Source organism: Corvus hawaiiensis, chromosome 6 (genome assembly GCF_020740725.1).
Source record: "Corvus hawaiiensis isolate bCorHaw1 chromosome 6, bCorHaw1.pri.cur, whole genome shotgun sequence".
NCBI classification, from domain to species: domain Eukaryota; kingdom Metazoa; phylum Chordata; class Aves; order Passeriformes; family Corvidae; genus Corvus; species Corvus hawaiiensis.
This window is the reverse complement of record NC_063218.1, coordinates 45,503,142-45,520,888: the sequence shown is the minus strand read 5'-3', so window position 1 is coordinate 45,520,888 and position 17,747 is coordinate 45,503,142. Positions and strand designations below refer to the sequence as shown.

Genomic DNA, 17,747 nt, shown 5'->3' with positions numbered 1-17,747 from the left:
ACTTATTTTAATTGTTTTGTAAAGCTTAGTATGAGGAAAACTAGGAAGATACTCTTGCCCACAGCCTTTAACTAGTGTAGTTCACGTAACTTGCAGTGAAAATTCGTGTTACCTGAACAACAGGTCCCAGAAACCTTTAATGAAAGTGAAGAGTTAAGCAAGAAGTTACAAACTGCTTTGGCTTTAATTTTGATGTTGCTACCTTAATGCAAGAATATGGTCCAGTTCTGGCAGCAGCTGTAGCTGAGTGGGACTTCAGGAGGCAAAACATTGATGTGCTCCTACAAGCTGCTGACTTCCATTCTGAACTGTAAATGGTCTTTAAGTATTTTTTTAACAAGACTGGGATTTTGCATGAAAAAAAGAAAGCAAATAACAGACATGAATGCACTGTCTATACAGAAGGAGCACTGGTGTCCTGGTTAGAAGTTGCTGAAGTAGCTTTCTTTTACCTCCATGTATTTTTCATGTGCCTCAAAATCTGATTTGTGTCCAACTTTCAAGGTCTAATCCACAAGGGGAATAGGAGGATGAACTTGAGAAAAAAAAATTCAAGTCCATGCTCTCTTTGAACTAGTGCAGTGAACAGAACACATGCTTATAAAAGAAACCTCTGGTGAAATTCATGCCTTTCAACTTGAAGCTGTGTCTTTAAGTTGCAGTAGTTGTTTCTAAAATGTTCAAACAGAAAAGGTTAAAGTTTACTGCTAAAGCAATGAGTCAGTATTACTGGGGTTTTTTTGCATTTCCAAATTAGTAGTACAGGAATTCAGGACTCATTTACACTTGTAAATTATCAGCTGGTTGAGGCAACAGTAGAACTGATGTTGAATTGTCCAAATTCAACATTACCCATTTATCTGATTCAGGAGAACTACTCTGCAATCCTGAGCAGGCTTGAGGTGATATAATTTAGGGCAAAGGCGAAAGAGTCAAATCCTGATTGCTCTGTCCCTAATGGGGTGTTCCTTCTTCCTTGGCTGCACTGGCCCTGGTGATTGACAGACTCTTTGAGCTGTTTCAGCCCATAGACATGGCAGAAAAACCTCTTTCCCCTTCTTCGTCCTGCATTTGCCACTTTTGGAGTAGTTTTTTTCATTTGGAAATGTCTTGGCAGAAGTTTCATCAGTGTTGGGGAGCCAACAGAGGGAGACTACACAGCAAGGGGTAGTACTGAGCTGCTTTACATAAGCTGATTTAGCATCCGAAAGCACTCCTGTGAGAGAGCATGAGGAATTTCAATCCTTATCCTCATTCTGAGTGTGGATGGTGACATTTCAGCATACAAATGTATCCTCTAAGCAAGGTGTTGGGAACTGACAGCCAAAGCATTCAAAGTTTAAGTAAGTCCTGACTTGAGATGCTTCTTAGTGTTTAAAAATTGCCTTGGTTATCATGAAGATTTTTCTGTAAACTTAATTAGTTAACAAGTGAGAATTCTAGACTAGTTCAGATGCAGCAATGTCTTGGCCCTTCAGCTCTCACCACTACCAAATAGATGGTTGTGGACAACACTTCCAGGTCAAGTTTGTTTGAGAACCGTCTGTCCAAGGAGTTACTTAAAAGTTTTTGGAAAAAGATGTTTCTGATTGTGTAAGACACGAGTGTTCTAAGGAGTGCACATTACTTTGATTTTTCTCACCTGACATTTGAAGAGTTGTGGTAAGGAACAATGCTGAGTCTAAAATTACAGTTTCATAGTGCTCTGCCTAAATATAACATTAAACAGCTTTATATTGCTAGACTGTAATTTCACTGGGGGGGTCTTTCTGGGCCAGTAAGCCAGTGCAAGAAGGGAAAAAAATCTACTATTTTGTTCTTCAGCTGTTGCATGTATGTTGCATAAAAATTCTTGGACTTGTTCTGGCCCAGAGAGGTGATAGGACTAACCCATACCATGCCCTGTGCTTCCCTTTATTAATTGTAGTCCAGACCCTTATTGTTCCAGAGGAGATGCTGGTGTTCTGCTAGTGGTTTTGTCAAGCTTATGTAACAACTTTATTTCAGATATAGTAAGTTATATAAGTTAATGCATGCAGTGAATTACTGTAAGAGCAGCACTATTCAGCAGCTTGCAGTTCTTGCACTTTTTTACCAAGATGCACAAATGTTGCATTGGTTTCTATTAGTAGAGACACTTGTGTAGTTTCAGTGTTTGGGCCAATAGAGATGCATGAGAATGGTTTTAGAAACCGACATGGCCCAGTTCATGCAGCATTAATAAAATTAGTTTAGTCCTCTTTGTGGCAACTGGTCACATAGTGGTTAATTTCTCTGATGTAAAAATGTGTAAACAAAGTTTGTTAGGTAATACTTAAAACAGAGTTTACTTCTGTCACCTCTCTGGGCCAGAACAAGTCCAAGAATTTTTCCTGTGAAGATGGATCCTACCCTGGGTGGTTGTGCCTTGCTTTGTATTCTGGGTATATCAGATAAACATGAACATGGATGTGGTCCTAGTTGTGATGATGAGTCTTCATAGTTCTGTGTTTGAATGTAATATGTACATACACATGACAATACTTCATCCTGCTTTTGCATGTTACCTTCAGGTCTAAAGTTTTGACTTCCATGTGATACTTCTTCATGACAGGACCGTATTAACCTGGCTGAACTCTTGCTGAATGTAAGCCATCCCTGGATGTAGGAAAGTCAGATTTAAATAGACTTGAACCTTATCCAGTCAGGTGATTCCTTTTTTAAAATATTATTTTATGGAAAGAACTCCTGTGGGTTTGAGGGGGGGGAGGGGGCAGGGCAGGGACTTTTTCCTTTTTTCATGATGCAATACCTAATCTGTGCTGCAGAGAGGAACAGTCTGAGCCAATAAATCATCTGTACCACTAAGTGGAAGTCATTGTTTAGACCAGTTTCTCTATTCTTGCAGATTCTGAGGTGGACTGATAAAAGTCCTGATTGACCAGAGCAGAGTTCTGGTGGTACACCCTTCATAGGGTATCTATGATACATGCACTCTAAGTATCTTGCTAATTTTGATTACACTGGTGTCTCTAATTTACTATGTAATCCTACTGTATTGAATTCAGAAGCCACCTGTTCTGGTGCTAGACAATGGTATTTAGACTGAAGTTTTCAAACAGAAAGCAGGGTAGAGAAATAACAAAGACATCCTTGTAAGGGGGATAATAGTGGTTTTCATTTAGATAGTTCTACTAGCAATTGAAATCTGTGGATCTTAAGAATGCGTGAACTCTTTTGAAAGCGCATTAAGCTAAGCAGGCTTCTTCATTATTTCCATGTGACATAATTGAGGAAGTGATGTTCTCTCCCGTTTTGGAGCTCTGCTCAGGAATATAGATACACTTTTAAAATGCAGAAACAATAACCTAGAAAACTTCAGTCAAGTGAACTGAGTCCAGGAAACTTGTTTACTTTTTCTGCTCTAGTTCATCACTTGACTCTCAGGGGATTGGCAGGTCTGTCAGCCATGTAGACCTGAAGGTCTGCAGGTGAAAAAATGCTTTTAAAAGACCTTTAAGAGAATTATGGTCGGTGTTATTACACTGAGCTTCAGTTCATATGTATGTTGGTTACTAAAATAACCTGAGATATTATCTTTAAGGTCCTTTCCAACCCAAGCTATTCTTTGAATCTGTGATCTTTAGGTTGACAGAGACCATCTGTTAAATCACCTGCAAAGATCAAAAACCAGCTTCGAAGACACAGCTCCTTATCTTTAACATGGAAGGTGTAAAATTAAATCACTAATCTCTTTGGCTGAATACTTGAAATCCTTTTGTGGTGAATAGTTTGGGTTTTTTAGCTGAAGATGTATTTGTGACAAACTGATAGCGGAGCTTCTCAGCCAAACACTGGGTAGTCACTGACCTGAGTTAATAAACGTGCTACTAATTTTGTTCCCCTTCTTAGTTGCTAGTACTTCATTTCCTATAAACAATATTACCCATGTTTCCAAAAGAAACCAAAGTATTGTCTGGCTTGAAACCTGTGTTAAAAAGCAAAATCAAAAAGCCCCTCGAAGTGGTGGAAAGTGAAGGTGAATTTTTATTTTAGAAATTCTTCCTGCAACTACTACAAACAGCTAATTGGAAAGAAAAATCAGTTGGTAGGATGCTTTTTCTTGCCTGTTTGGTGTGGACTAAAGCACAGACAGGTGAGTGTCACTCTGAAGAGAGTTAAGGATATCTAATCGAGCTCTTTAGTTCCTCCAGTGTAAAGCAAAGTAACATTAAACTATCAAAAGTAGAGATTTTCATAATGGTGACTGAATGCTGTCTTAATTCAGCTTGTTGCGTTGGAAGCCTCGATGTGGTCCGTATTGGTTTTTTCCAAGTTGGCCTGCTTTCAGATTGAAACTGGCTGAATTCTTTATAGACCTGTGCTGACATAACAGGCATTCTTAATGCTTCTTAGTTTATTTCTGTGCAGGTTTGTGGATAAATGACGTATTAATATAAGGAAATAGTTACGAAGATAGGAAAAAACCTACTGCAGAAAGCTCTAGTAATGGGTATTTTGGATCTTCCAGATCTGAAGTTGTTACTTTATGGGAAATTGCTAATAGTTTTTTTAAAAATTCTGGATTTGTGTTAGATTTCAGTGAAGTGCAGACTATAAAGGCAGTTTCATTTTAGTTTCTTCCTTTGACTCCCTAAAATGGAGGGAAATGTTAAAATTCGTTTAAAAGTAAACAAGTATTTCAGATGACATGCTGCTTTTGATTTTATTTTCAGTGTATGCTCAGCTGAACTGACACTTTTCTTCCTAGCAAGTTGTTTCCTTCCTCTGTTCATGTGTTGTACTTGTTGCAAAACAGTCCTTAGTGTTCGTGCAGTTGTCGAGCTATTGAATAGAACCTATTAACAATATTAAATTATACAATTTTTTTTTGTCGTTGTAGGAAGAAATCTCCTTCATCTAATTCAATGCTAATTCAGTCCTGCTAATCTGCTAGTACTGTAGATTGAAAGATTTTTTTGCTGTTGCCAGGATACCCTGTAATGGGCAAGAAGCCTGAGAGAATACAAAACTGATTTTTTAACTTTTAAAAACTTTTGTGTTTAACAGGTAAGAAACTATTAAACTTCACCTACACCAGTAGATTTAGCTTGTGCGTCTATAAAGCCTTATCCTAAAGCATTCAGAAACCACTTAAATTTTAAGCTTTTCATGTCCCTGATGTCTGCTAAGGTCACCTGATTTCTTTAGGTTCACATTTACCGCTTTCTAAGCTGCAGTTCCTTCTTCAGTTCAGGCTTTGTGGCCATGCCTTCCCTTTTCTTGCATCTTTTTTCTGACTACTTTCTAGCTGGCTGATTCTAACTTTGTCTTTTAACCTACCATGCTCCTGCACTATCTTCTTTCTTCACCCTGCTTTGGTTTACTGTGACAATCAGGGGTGTTCTAGACATGCTGTTGCAGATATTCTGTTTGTTTTACAGTGCTTTGCTTTTGTGCCAGGAAGTGTATCTGCTGCCCAACCTTTTTGAAACAGTTTCAAAGCAAATGTGTTCATGAAGTGACATATAATAGGTACGAGTGATGTTTAGCACTGTAGATTATTAAACTGAAGTAATACTGTCTTCTGAAATTGATTTTTTTGGTACTAAACTTCATGTTTCAATGCAAAAGTATTTGCTGGGTAGCTATGCATTGTTTAGCCTGCATTTTATATTATTTTAAGTCATGCGCTTTTCTCAGTGCAAAGATACCTTCATTTTCATTTTGAAGATAATTGGGAGAATTCAGAATAGGAAAAGTCTAACTGAATTCTGAGACCTGTGAATATTTTAAATTTGTAATTTGCTGTTGGCGTGGAATTACTAGACAATGATTCATCTTCTCTACTTGGGCAGGGGAGATTAGTGTCTAATTTGTAGTTATTGCAGGTAATTAAGATCTTTGCTAACACTTAGTAACCTGTGGTTTGAGATTGTGTAGGAATTGATGAGGATATACTTGTTGCTTGGTATAAAATTGCTCTTCTAAATTCACTGCAGACTGTAGATTTCACCTGATTTTTGTACTTCTGTTGAACAGCTATGACCTCTTGAATTTTGGGGGATTGATGTCTTGGAGTAAACTTTAACTGGTTTGGATTTATTTACATACTTCAGCATGTCAAAGCTATTGATTATTGGGGCACTCAGTCATAAGGGGGGGGGTGTATATGCACATGATGCGTGTATGTGTAGATATATATATTATGTAAAAGATCATAGGATTACAGAATAGTTAGGGTTCGAAGGAACCTCTGGAGATAATCTAGTTTACCCCCCTGCCAAGGCAAGGTCACCTAGAGCAGGTGACACGTGAGCATACTCAGGTGGGGTTTGAATGTCTCCAGAGAGCGAGACTCCATGACCTCCCTGGATAGCTTGTTCCAGCCTCTGCCTCCCTCATTGTAAAGTTCCTTCCTCATGTTGAGGTGGAACTTACTGTCATTTAGTCTATGGCCATTGCTCCTTATCCTGTTGCTTGGCACCATGGAAAAGAGTCCAGCACCATCATCTTGACACCCAACTTAGATATTTGTATGCAAGAATGAATGCCCTCTCAGTCTTCTCTTCTCTGATCTAAAGAGGCCGAGCTCCCACAGTTTCTCCTCATAAGAGGTGCTCCAGACCCCAAATCCATCTTTGTGGCCTCTGCTAGACCCTCTCCAGTAGCTCCTTGTCTTTCTTGAACCGTGGAGACCAGATTGAATACAGCACTCCAGATGTGGCCTCCCTAGGGCTGAGTAGAGGGGCAGGATCACCTCACTTGACCTGCTGGCCGCACTCTTCCTGACGCACCCTAGGATACCATTGTCCCTCCAGGCCACAAGGGCACACTGCTGACTCATCCACAAATGTGTTTTTGTAGTTCTGATCTAGATAGGAGTGCAGCCAGCATTCATAAATAAGGAAGACTAGGTTGATAAATACGGGTAAGAGCGATTTCACTTCAGTTCTTACGTATTCTGTAACAATAGCAGGCTCCTCCTCCTCATGTCTGATGGGGGTGTGAAAGTCCCTGCTTAATAACTTGACTCAGTAGGAGATGGCACGTTGTTAAAGAGCGCGTTGGGAGATCACTGTCTGTCTTCACACAGTTTTCTGGTGTGTTTTTCTCCCAGTCAAGGAAAGACTGCCACATAGCATCTCCTGCATTTCTCTCAAGAGGGTGTAGTTACCCTCAGAAAGCGTAGTAGTAGTTAGTAGAGGAGCATGTGTGCTGTAAATCAGTATAGTGTCTGGGAAGAATCCTGTCATGACATCAGGAGACCACTGTGGTGGCAGTGTATGTGGCCAAGTATGGCCATCCTGGGAGTTGGGGAGGCTATGGCCTGAGAGATGCCCTCATGGGGGAGGAGGCGGCTTAGGTAGACTGAGGGCCCCTTTTCAGGGATCACTTGCCTGTTCCTGCCATTCCTTGGGCACAGGGACTGCCCTCTGCCTTCCCTCGTGCCTAAGCTTCAGCCTGCTCTTCATCCTTGGGTCAGAGATCCTTGGTAACATCCCACTCTGCAGCCCCCTGTGCCCAGCAGTGGCTAAGAGAGGGTGAAGCATCCAGAAATCCTGCTGTGAGGAAAGAAGTGCAGCCAGCCTGCGTGAGATCTCCCAGCCTTCCGTGAAGGAATTGTTGGTTGGTTTTGTTTCCTTTACAGTATCTCTTCTAGTTTGTTATGCCTGGAGACTAGGAAGGAATGTGCATGGTATCAGATGTATGTATTAAATTGTTGAGTAGAGGTGTTTCTATTTTCTGATCTACTTAATTCCTATTAATTTCAAACCATCTATTCGCTCCTTTCTCCACAAAGTTTCTTTGAAACTTCACTAGCTTATTGTAATGTAAGTAATGAAGTATTTCTTTTCCCCTAGGTCTCACATTTGTCACATAACAGGCTGTTCTGACACTGAAGAAACAGCTACATGCTATTTTGTATTCACTTGAGACTTGTATTCTATGTCAAATTGATCTTACATTTTGTTTAAGAAATGTAGCAGCTGTGCAATGAAAATTGTCCTTTATTACTGCTTTTATTTTTTTCTGATTGCTGGGTGTAATGTAAAGTACTGTAATTAAATCGAGGGGCTTTGAACAGCAATTTACATCTTTCTAGCTAGTAGTACTCAGTGAACCTCACTGCTTTGATTGAAAATAAATCTCTTTCAAATAGGTTAGGACAGGCAGTTGTAGACAGCAAGTTTACAATGGGTGATGCTCTGCTGAGTACAACAGGCAGTGTGAAAAGTAGCAGCTAGAGTGTCTTCTGTCATTTTGGGTCGCTGGTAATTCTCTTCAGCTCTAAATTTTTTTCCGACATGCATTAGTGCTTAGTTTTGTTTTGAACAGATGGTCCACTTCCAGTGTCAAATTAAGCCCTTTGTAAATGTTAGTGCAGTGTCTTATTACAGTCCATTGATTGGAGAAAGGGGAACCCCCCCCGCCCCAAACTGGAATCTAACTAAACATACCTAGACAGTAACTAGTTGAGGTTATGTGAAGCTGGCAGAAGAGCATGCTTGGCATTTGAAATAAATTTCTTAATGTGTTTAAAGGTCTTAGAAGATAATTTACCAAGATTTTTCATGATAAACACTTAATAATTCATCATTAATTTGTCCTTCCTTGAACTTACCTACCTACATGGTTTTTAGGAGGCAGGGGATTCTCTGCATTGGAAATGATTTTGTCATTAAGAAATGCAAGACTATCTTAAAATCCAGGACTCCTTTGGTGGTTGCTCTCCTTACATCCAACAACTAGGTTGGCTTTTGCTAGCTGCTGCACAGAATTTGTAAATCCTGTTCTGCTGAAGTAGGCTGCATCACTTACGATGTGTTTCAGTCATGGAAACTGTTGGTGCAAAAGTAACTGGTTTTCTTTTCCATCTGTGTACTTGAACCCTATAGTTAGAAAATGCAATGGCGCACAAAGAAAAGTGACAGATTCTGAGTTTGATTTTTTTTTTTTTATAATGCAATAATTGTTACAACTCTATATGTAGCATTTCCCACAATTTCACATATTACAGAATCTTCAGCTTGACACTGATACACTTTAAGTTTCTCTTGCTTGAAAAGTGAAAATGGGCATTGCAGTAAAATCTGTGAAGTTCCTACCAGAAGCTCTGTGTATATGCTTTTGACATCTGTGTAGCTGTCAGGTGAAAGAGCCTTCAGCTGGTTACTGGAACCCTTCTAGTTTTCCATCTACACTAGTCTAGATGCCCCTGTCTTCTTGGAGCTGCCAATGCTCAACTTTTATGTGGAAGTCTGAGGTACCGAGTTGGAAGGAACTCGGTATAAAAACACCCTTCTCATGTTCGTTTAACCTAAGTATGATGCTTAAAAGTTCCAACTCAAAGGAGCAGCTTACTTTAGTTTTCTTACTTACTGAAAAGATTTCTGGATGCCTTAAAGACTTGTTACTCTATTTTGTAAAAGGTTTGGTATAGGAGGTTGTCCAAAATTAAACCATGTGCTTCTCTGACTGGACTGGAATTCCCCTCTTAGTCTGGTAGCTTGAAAACAGGAATGTGTCTATTCAGGAAAGAAGTGTGACAGTTACTATCACTTGAAGCTACAGAGAGACTTTGTGATACAACTGTTACCAGCTTTCTTTGATGGAAATGCCACTTAAGCACTTGACCTCCAGAAAGAACCACTGATTAGTTACTGTTAAAAATACTTGTGTGGTTTTCTTTCCCTGTAACAGACAGAAGATTTAATTTTCCTTCTTGGTCTGAAAGAATTGTTTCTAAGCTTTATTTCTTTCATTTAGCAGATAATAAAAGTGAGAATTTCAGTTACCTGTATGCCAGCAGTTGAAAGCAGGCTTTCTTTGCTTTGTTGAACTGCTTTTTTCTTTTCAGATTCAAGTCAAGTGTTTATTACATGGAATGCTATTCAGCATTCATTCAGAGAAGAATCCATTAACAATATTAATTAAGAAAACAAAGCAGTATTTTTTCTGAGTATTGGGTATTGCTCAAGATCTTGAATTGTCATAAGCTGTGCATCAGCAAGTTGATGTAAACTTTCATAAGTACTGTTTAATGACCTGGATGTTAGCCTTGCTTACTGGGAACTTTCAGAGATTATAGAAGACTAACACGTTACAAAAGACAGTCAAATACATGCAGCATCTTTACCATCTTTAACACATTTTGTCTTTACACGTGAGAATTTTTAACATTATCCTGGATTATTTTGCTTCTTGTAGTTTGTAGTCTTATGTCTTATATTTGGAAGTCTTTTGTATCTTGCATTGAATCCAGATGTCTTTTTCTGCTCTTATTGAAAGTGAAGTAGCGCTCGGAGTAATACAACCCATTTGACCCATTGAGTTTTTTGTAAATTTGCAGGTACTGAAATTTTGGAAGGAGCACACATACGAGTTTTTGACAGAAGGCGTTATGCCAACTCTGTTAATGGGACTGAAATTTGAAAAAGCATGATGATGATTCAGAATTTCAGAATTAGTAGATTTTGGGAGGGAGGGTAGAACAGTAGGCTCTGAGAAAAATAGCAATGACATGTTTTGATTTTAAGACTTCCAATCAAAACTATGCTAGGCTGATTCTAGATTATTGTTAGTTATAATGCCTAAGAAAATTCTCTTCTCTTCAGGGTTCCTGGACTTTCCCTTTGGCACAGTTTATGTTGTTTATTTTTCCTTATTTCAAAGGACCTGGGCTCCTGTTGAGAAGTGATGGAATAATCTGTGGCCGGCACCTGACATGTTGAGGGAGCAGCCCCTAAAAGAGCTTGCCTGGGAGACAGATTGTGAAATAACGCAGTAACATGTTTGCAGTAGTACGCCTCTTTTTTTGTTATTGCTCTTTTCCATTGTTGAATTTCTCTTGGAATAACTAACTGAGAAATACTGAAATGAGCATTAATTACTACAGAGGTATTTACATCTGGAATTAGCATTGATGGTGGTTACTTACAAGAATGGTACTTTCACTAATTGGGGCAAGGGGAGGGATTTGATCAACTTTCTAGAGATTTAAAAATCCCAATCAAAAACTATCCTCTGACTTTAATAATGCACTAGTTTCATTTCCTCACAGTAAGTTTCTGTGTAGCTAGTGTTTTTCATAACAGTGTAAATTGATTTAAGCTGATCTGTGAGATCAGGTGTGTTAAACCCTGCTTGTAAGTTTACTAATACTTTTAGTCCAAAATAATTTTTTTCTGCCTCCTAATCATTTAATACTTGCATGGGATGTTAGATAAGCACCAATACTGCAATTGAATAAATCTGTACATTGCCTGATTGATTTTGTTTGAATCCCATATCTTTAAACAGAAAACTATGTAATCTAGGGCCAGTTATGTGTGTTACAACTTCTGAAAAAAGGTTAAGCAGAGTCGGGAGAGATCACGTGGTCAGTATGTAGTGCTTAAAGCAACAATTAAAACCCTAAAAGCAATTAAAATGTCTCTATAATGAATATACCAAGCTTTACAATATTTATGCTGAATAATGGAAGTCATGCTAATGGAAAGATTGTGCACATAAAAGTTTTGCTAGATCCTTGAGGTTGTTTCTGTTTCCAAACTGCTCAAGTACTAAATTTGACACAATCCTGTTCAAAGTAGCTGTAAAAGAAGTGCTTAAATGCTGCCTCTTAATTGCAAAAGAATTGGATATTTCTATTCTAATTTTTATGGGATGTTTTGAGTGTGACAACAGCATTGTTGGATTATTGCCTTTTAGCTTGCTCCTGTATACAGCCTACAGTTTACAGAATTGTCCTTGCTAAAATACTACTATTCACTGAAATTCTCTGCCTTAACTGCATGTCCTCACAGCTGATACTCCTAATGCACAGCAGTAACTAATACATTGAATTAGTTTTTCGCATTTGGTAAACATTTCCTAAAGGAGCAAAAGGAGTGTTTCTTCATTTAAGAGTGCTGCTCAAAACTGCCGCTTTCACTTGTAAGGAGGGGAAGGTTTTTCTTACTGTGTTCTAGTATCTCTGGTACCTCTTTTCAGTCCACTTAAAATCTGCATTCATTCAAGCCCAGTTAATACTGTTTCAGAGGTCAAATGTCATGTAAAAGCCCTGTTTTCAGGGCTGGAGGGAAATGAAGTGAGTGTTTGTATTGAGCTTAGTGAGAGGTGAAAGCAAAAATTTATTGGATATATTGTAGACTGAAATAGTCTTTTCTGGTAGCACAGTTGTCTCAATAGCAACTGTTCACAAGGTGTCTTTAGAGAAACAGAATTAATATAGAGATGCCAAAGCATTTTATAGGAAAAGGTGAAGTTGTTCATTCTTCTACATCTGTTACAGCCTCTTAGAGTATTTCAGTGGTTGGGGCCACTGCCCTTGACATATTTGTGTAACACATCTTGTCCTTTGATGTTCCTCCTCTGTCAGGTTTGTGGAGGCATGTACCATCAGCATAGTGTTGAAATTAGCTCCTGCACTCTAAAGTGTGCTGCCTGCAAACTAAAATTCTTTCAATTCCTCTACCTTTATGAGTGTTTTCTTCCATGGTGGGGGTGGTACTTCAGGGCAGTTATGCTCTGTCCATTTCATCTTCCCCCAGCTCTATTAATTGCTGAGCAAATTGTTCTGAATCTCTGACTCAATGCGTAGATTAAAAACAAGGAATGGGAAGAGCAAATTTAGTAAATTGAAAACCAAAGTTTATACTGTTTTCTTTAATGCAAATTAGCATGTTCCTTTCATGTAAGTAAAACCCTGCCTAACTTTCATCTTTGGATGTTAGAATAATGGCTACTGCTAATATACTGCTATTCTTCTTACACAGACCAGCATGTTTTGGAAATTTGATCTCCATTCGTCATCGCACATAGATACACTTCTGGAGAGAGAAGATGTAACACTGAAGGAACTGATGGATGAAGAGGATGTTCTGCAGGAGTGCAAGGCTCAGAATCGCAAACTTATAGAGTTTCTGCTGAAGTCAGAATGTTTGGAAGACTTAGTTTCATTTATTATTGAAGAGCCACCTCAAGACATGGATGAAAAAATTCGATATAAGTAGGAAAACTTTTGGGGTTGGGAAAGATTCGGAAGGTGGAAAGAGGACTAACTTAATCTGATAGTTAATTTGATAGTGTGAATCCCTTTGTGCTGGTGTCTAGTACAATGTTGGTGTGTTTTAGATTAAGTCTGTTTTCAAGAGGCTTCATGGAACTTTTAAATAAATAATTCTAATACATGCATAGTTTTCAAATGGAAGCTTCTTCCCCACAAATGCTTCCAAAACCAGTTCATGTCCAAAGGACAAAAACCCAACTTTGTTTTGTTGACTTGTAAGATGTTTTAAAGATGCCTTTTAGAAGATTTGTGGTACTCCTTGAAAGAATGTCCTTAGGGTCTAAATGCTGATGTCTTTCTTTCTGGGATATGGCCATGACTTCTGGCTTGCTGAGGAAGTTCAAACTCAAAATTTGTGTAGCAATTTGTATAAAAGCACTTCTACTGCTTTTGGCCTGTTTTAGTGTTGTCCATACAGAAAGCTGCTTTTTTTCTTAAAATGGTGTGTTAAAATAATGTGAAATAAGCTACACTCTTAGTTGCTAAACTTCACCATTTCTGGTAAACCAAGCCTCCTGTAAATGTTTCTAGTAGAGTTGGAAATTGAAGCAAATAAGAGGTCAGTACTTGAACAGATGGATATAACAATAGATCCTAAAATACATGCTTGCTCTTTCCTTTCTCAACTTCCCTACTGGTATTCTATTGCTACTGAAGATCAAAGTAGTCAACTTCTTAAATGAAAACAGCTTATAGGCTGAATGTGCAGTTTTATTACTTTGTGTTAGTTTGCTAGTTTACTGTAGGCCAACCTTGCTTGAAAATTTGGTCAGATGCCTTATCGGGTTCTGAATTCAGAGCTGGAAGGATGAGAACTCTGACGTATGAATGATGGATAATTTTTTCTTTTCCCCAGATACCCAAACATATCATGTGAGCTGCTTACATCAGATGTCTCACAGATCAATGATCGGTTGGGAGAAGAGGAATCCTTACTCCTAAAACTGTACAGCTTCCTCTTAAATGAATCTCCTCTAAACCCTCTACTGGCCAGTTTCTTCAGCAAGGTGTTAAGTATTCTTATCAGCAGAAAACCGGAACAGGTAACTATTTGCAAACTCACCAATTTAAGAAGTGCTCTGATAAAGTTGTAGTACTCAGCAATTCTACTTTAAGACTACACGATTGAGGGATAGCAGCAGAGTCAAAAGAGAGCGTTCAGCTTCCATGCTAGCTGAAGACACCTTTCTGTTATGCACAGGATTAAAAAATACACTTGGATGAGTAAGATGTATTTGATTCAGATTTGCCTAAGCTTTTGATTGTTTATGCAATCAGTGTTTTGGCTTAGCTTAGCTCAGTGTTTTATATGCTGGTATTTGCATTTATGCCTGTTAGAAGCAAACATAAATGATTTGAATCAGTTGATGGTGAGTCTGACTTGGTGTGAAGAATTATTTAGAACAAAGCTAGAAACATTTGGAGTCCTTGCTCAGAAATACTCTTGTACTCAGTGCATGTGGCCCAATACTGCAAGCAGCTGCAAAGACTTGACTCTCAAACCTGAGATACTGTTTGTATTATGTTAAAAATTTTGCTGTGTTGAGCTTTGCTCTCCAAGCTGAGACTAATTCTTATCAAAAAGAAAACCTGACTGTGCTGGATTATAAGTAGGTTATGGTCAGCAAGGTGGGTTTGAGAGGAGGCTCAGGACATACTGCATGTAGTATGGATCTGCCCTGTGCCACTTTTGCTGTTCTCTGCCTGTGTATTATTTTATCTTGTCTTGTACTGCAGGCTTTAAGTGGCAGAAGTGTTTAAGAAATTCTCATCTGTTTTCCCAGTTTGGTAGAAGAGTGAAATTAAACGTGATTGATGTAATCTGTCATGTAAAATACATGAAGCAAATATAAGCTTACTTTTAATTTCCAGATTGTGGATTTTTTAAAGAGGAAGCATGATTTTGTAGACCTCATTATTAAGCACATAGGGACCTCTGCTATCATGGACTTGTTGCTCAGGCTACTGACTTGCATAGAACCTCCACAGCCCCGGCAAGAAGTGCTAAATGTAAGTAAAATGTCTCAGAATTTTTGTCTGACATGTGTGAACTCTAAGCTGGCTTAACTTCTGCTGGCTTTACTAAGTTTATTTCTTAAATATGCTGAAATTAGATGTATGGGGGTTTGTGGGTTTTTTTGTTTGTTTTGGGGGTTTTTTTCTGAGCTGCCAATACTTTTCCAGTGAAGCCCCAGTGCTTCTGGGGACAACTTAGAACCCGAGTGGCTAGTCTCTTCCCTGATCTTTAATACCTAACTTATACCTGACAGATGCAATTTTAAAATTGTTTTGGACCTTACCAAACACACTTTCGTCATCAAAGTTTGCTGAAATTAACCTAAGGCTTTCTTTTTTACTATGGCTCAGAAACAATAATTTTGCTTTTTTTCTGAAGTATTGTTAATCCTTATTTAGAAGTATTGACAGTATGACTTGTGGCAGTTGTCAAAAGGCTACTTTCAATTTCGTGAATTCATTTAATTCATTCACTTGGGAAAAATTCTTAGATAACATCCACAAACATTTTTACAGTGGCTAAATGAGGAGAGAATTATCCAGCGGCTTGTGGAAATTGTACACCCGTCTCAAGATGAAGATGTAAGTATAGGTGTGACACTCTCCTGGGTCTGTCTGTTCATCTGTACAACATGGTCTTAGAACTTTTAGTTTTACTGTTTTCTGCTTGCTTTTTTCAGTAAGCTCATTTCAGTATTTAAGTGTGGTTATTTGAGGGAGGATATGTGGTTTTGTTCACCTCCCTGCCCCCTTTTTGAAATCCATATTGAAGCCTTAGGCATACTTGGAGTTGTTTGAAGATTCAGCTCTCATATTTTGCCACCTTAATGTTGGAAATAGATTCTTGCCTTGTGCTTCAAGGGTTTTTTTGTTTTGTTAAGGGTTAGTTATAGCGTAAAGCTACTGCCTGAATGTTTTTTGGGTAGGAGAGCTCTGGTCCATGTTGAAGATTTCACCTTTTTTTAACTGAAGAATTAGAGTTCAGCATGCTATTACTCTTGTAGTGAAAAGTACTGTTTTTCTGTTTCAGAGGCATTCAAATGCATCACAGTCACTCTGTGAAATTATTCGTCTAAGCAGAGATCAGATGTTACAAGTACAGAACAGCTCAGAACCAGATCCACTGCTTGCAAGTTTAGAGAAGTAAGTTGGTTTGAATTTTTGATTTTATTCTCACTTCATAAGAAACTAGTTTTTAGCTTTTGACCTTGAAAACCTTCAGAAATGGCAAGCTCTGCTTTTCAGGTGAATTTTCTTGACTACCCATCTTTTGTTTGTGTAATGAAAAATAACTTGGCAAGTAAGCAGAGCAGACCTGGAGGATTTTCTAGTGGGGAATGTGGGAGAGGAGTTGTCTCATTAAAGTATTTTCTGTGCTGCCAGTTGAGTGGGATCTTACATGTGGAGGTCAGCTTGATACTGTGCAGGCTAAATATGGGAGACTTTGGCTTTGTTCTGTTACTTAAGTTAATCTAAGTGTATGTTTTTGCCAGAGAAGATTTCTCCTGTATTCCCTTCTTTTTTTTTTAATGTGGGCAAATAGTAGTTACTTCTGCTAACAGCTGTATCCTGAAGTGGTGTCATCTGGTGCAAATCCTTTTCTTTTCAGACAAGAAATCATAGAGCAGCTTCTGTCTAATATTTTTCATAAAGAAAAAAATGAATCTGCAATAGTCAGTGCAATCCAAATCCTGTTGACCTTACTTGAGACAAGACGACAGACGTAAGTGTTGTTATTTCACTTGGTTTATGCTGTAGCAAATGCCTTCTTTGTACTCGTGACCAAACCATTTCTGTGACCTGTTGCAACTGGAGGAGTTAAAATGCAAATCAAGTGATTGTGGTTGGCATTACTACACTTTCAACAAATGACTGGTCTTTCTGCAGCTTTTTCTAGAAGCTAGTGTAAGTACCAATTGACAGATCAGACTAGCTACATTTCATCAGTTTGTTCCTGGATACAAGGAATAGAGTAAATATGTGCAGTGCAGTGACTGAATACTGACCTTCAGAAAGTTATTTGTAATGTTATTGCAACTTCATTTGGAGAAACTGCTGAGCAGATCTCTCTGGTACATTCAATGTACATTGTTTGGAATACACAAATGAAGCTCTTTATCTGCTTCAATAAAGCAAATCAAAATGTAATTTTTATTCTCAAAACTATTTTGGGGATTTCAAGCACAATAAATGTAGAAATGCTAGGGCTAATGTTTGGGAAAATCTCTTGTTCAACCATTATGTAACACTTAAATTTTATGTACTTGTAACCCTGTGGTTTTGCATTTTTTGCCTCTTCATCTTGCATCCTTTCAGAACTGTTACATATCTCAGAGATGGATTACAACTAGTTTTGATACTAATTATCAGTTTTTGCTTGTGTGTTTTAGATTTGAAGGCCATATAGAGATCTGTCCTCCAGGCATGAGCAATTCCACATACTCTGTCAACAAAAGTGTTTTAGAAGCCATAAAAGCTCGACTTTCATCCTTCCATGAGCTCCTACTTGAGCCTCCAAAAGTAAGTGAAATCTTGCGTCGTTACCAAATTAATTGAAGCGACACTCACCATGTGTCTGCTTTAAGTAGACTATAATAACAACCAAAACCCAGTCTGACAGCTTTCAGGCCAAGTGCCCAGGCTACTTCCTAGCCTGTTGTGAGCTTTGGCTCAGGCA

General features: G+C 38.4%; 1 protein-coding gene across 9 annotated transcripts in view; it reads left to right on the top strand.

The window, feature by feature from the left end:
* The window catches only part of PPP6R3 (protein phosphatase 6 regulatory subunit 3), a 50,766-nt gene that overhangs the window by 8,889 nt on the left and 24,130 nt on the right, over window positions 1–17,747 (top strand). For 6 of the 9 annotated variants that reach the window (XR_007204086.1, XM_048305723.1, XM_048305722.1 and 3 more), the window contains exons 1-8: window positions 10,657–10,784; window positions 12,762–12,994; window positions 13,911–14,097; window positions 14,927–15,064; window positions 15,587–15,652; window positions 16,101–16,213; window positions 16,680–16,793; window positions 17,461–17,590. Coding sequence is in view for 8 of the 9 variants with exons in the window: in XM_048305723.1 (XP_048161680.1) it covers window positions 10,773–10,784; window positions 12,762–12,994; window positions 13,911–14,097; window positions 14,927–15,064; window positions 15,587–15,652; window positions 16,101–16,213; window positions 16,680–16,793; window positions 17,461–17,590 (993 nt within the window). In the remaining variant the exon portion in view is untranslated. Of the gene's footprint in view, window positions 1–4,882; window positions 5,050–10,656; window positions 10,785–12,761; window positions 12,995–13,910; window positions 14,098–14,926; window positions 15,065–15,586; window positions 15,653–16,100; window positions 16,214–16,679; window positions 16,794–17,460; window positions 17,591–17,747 lie in introns of those variants that run through there. The other 3 variants (XM_048305725.1, XM_048305720.1, XM_048305719.1) reach the window with 3 other exon arrangements.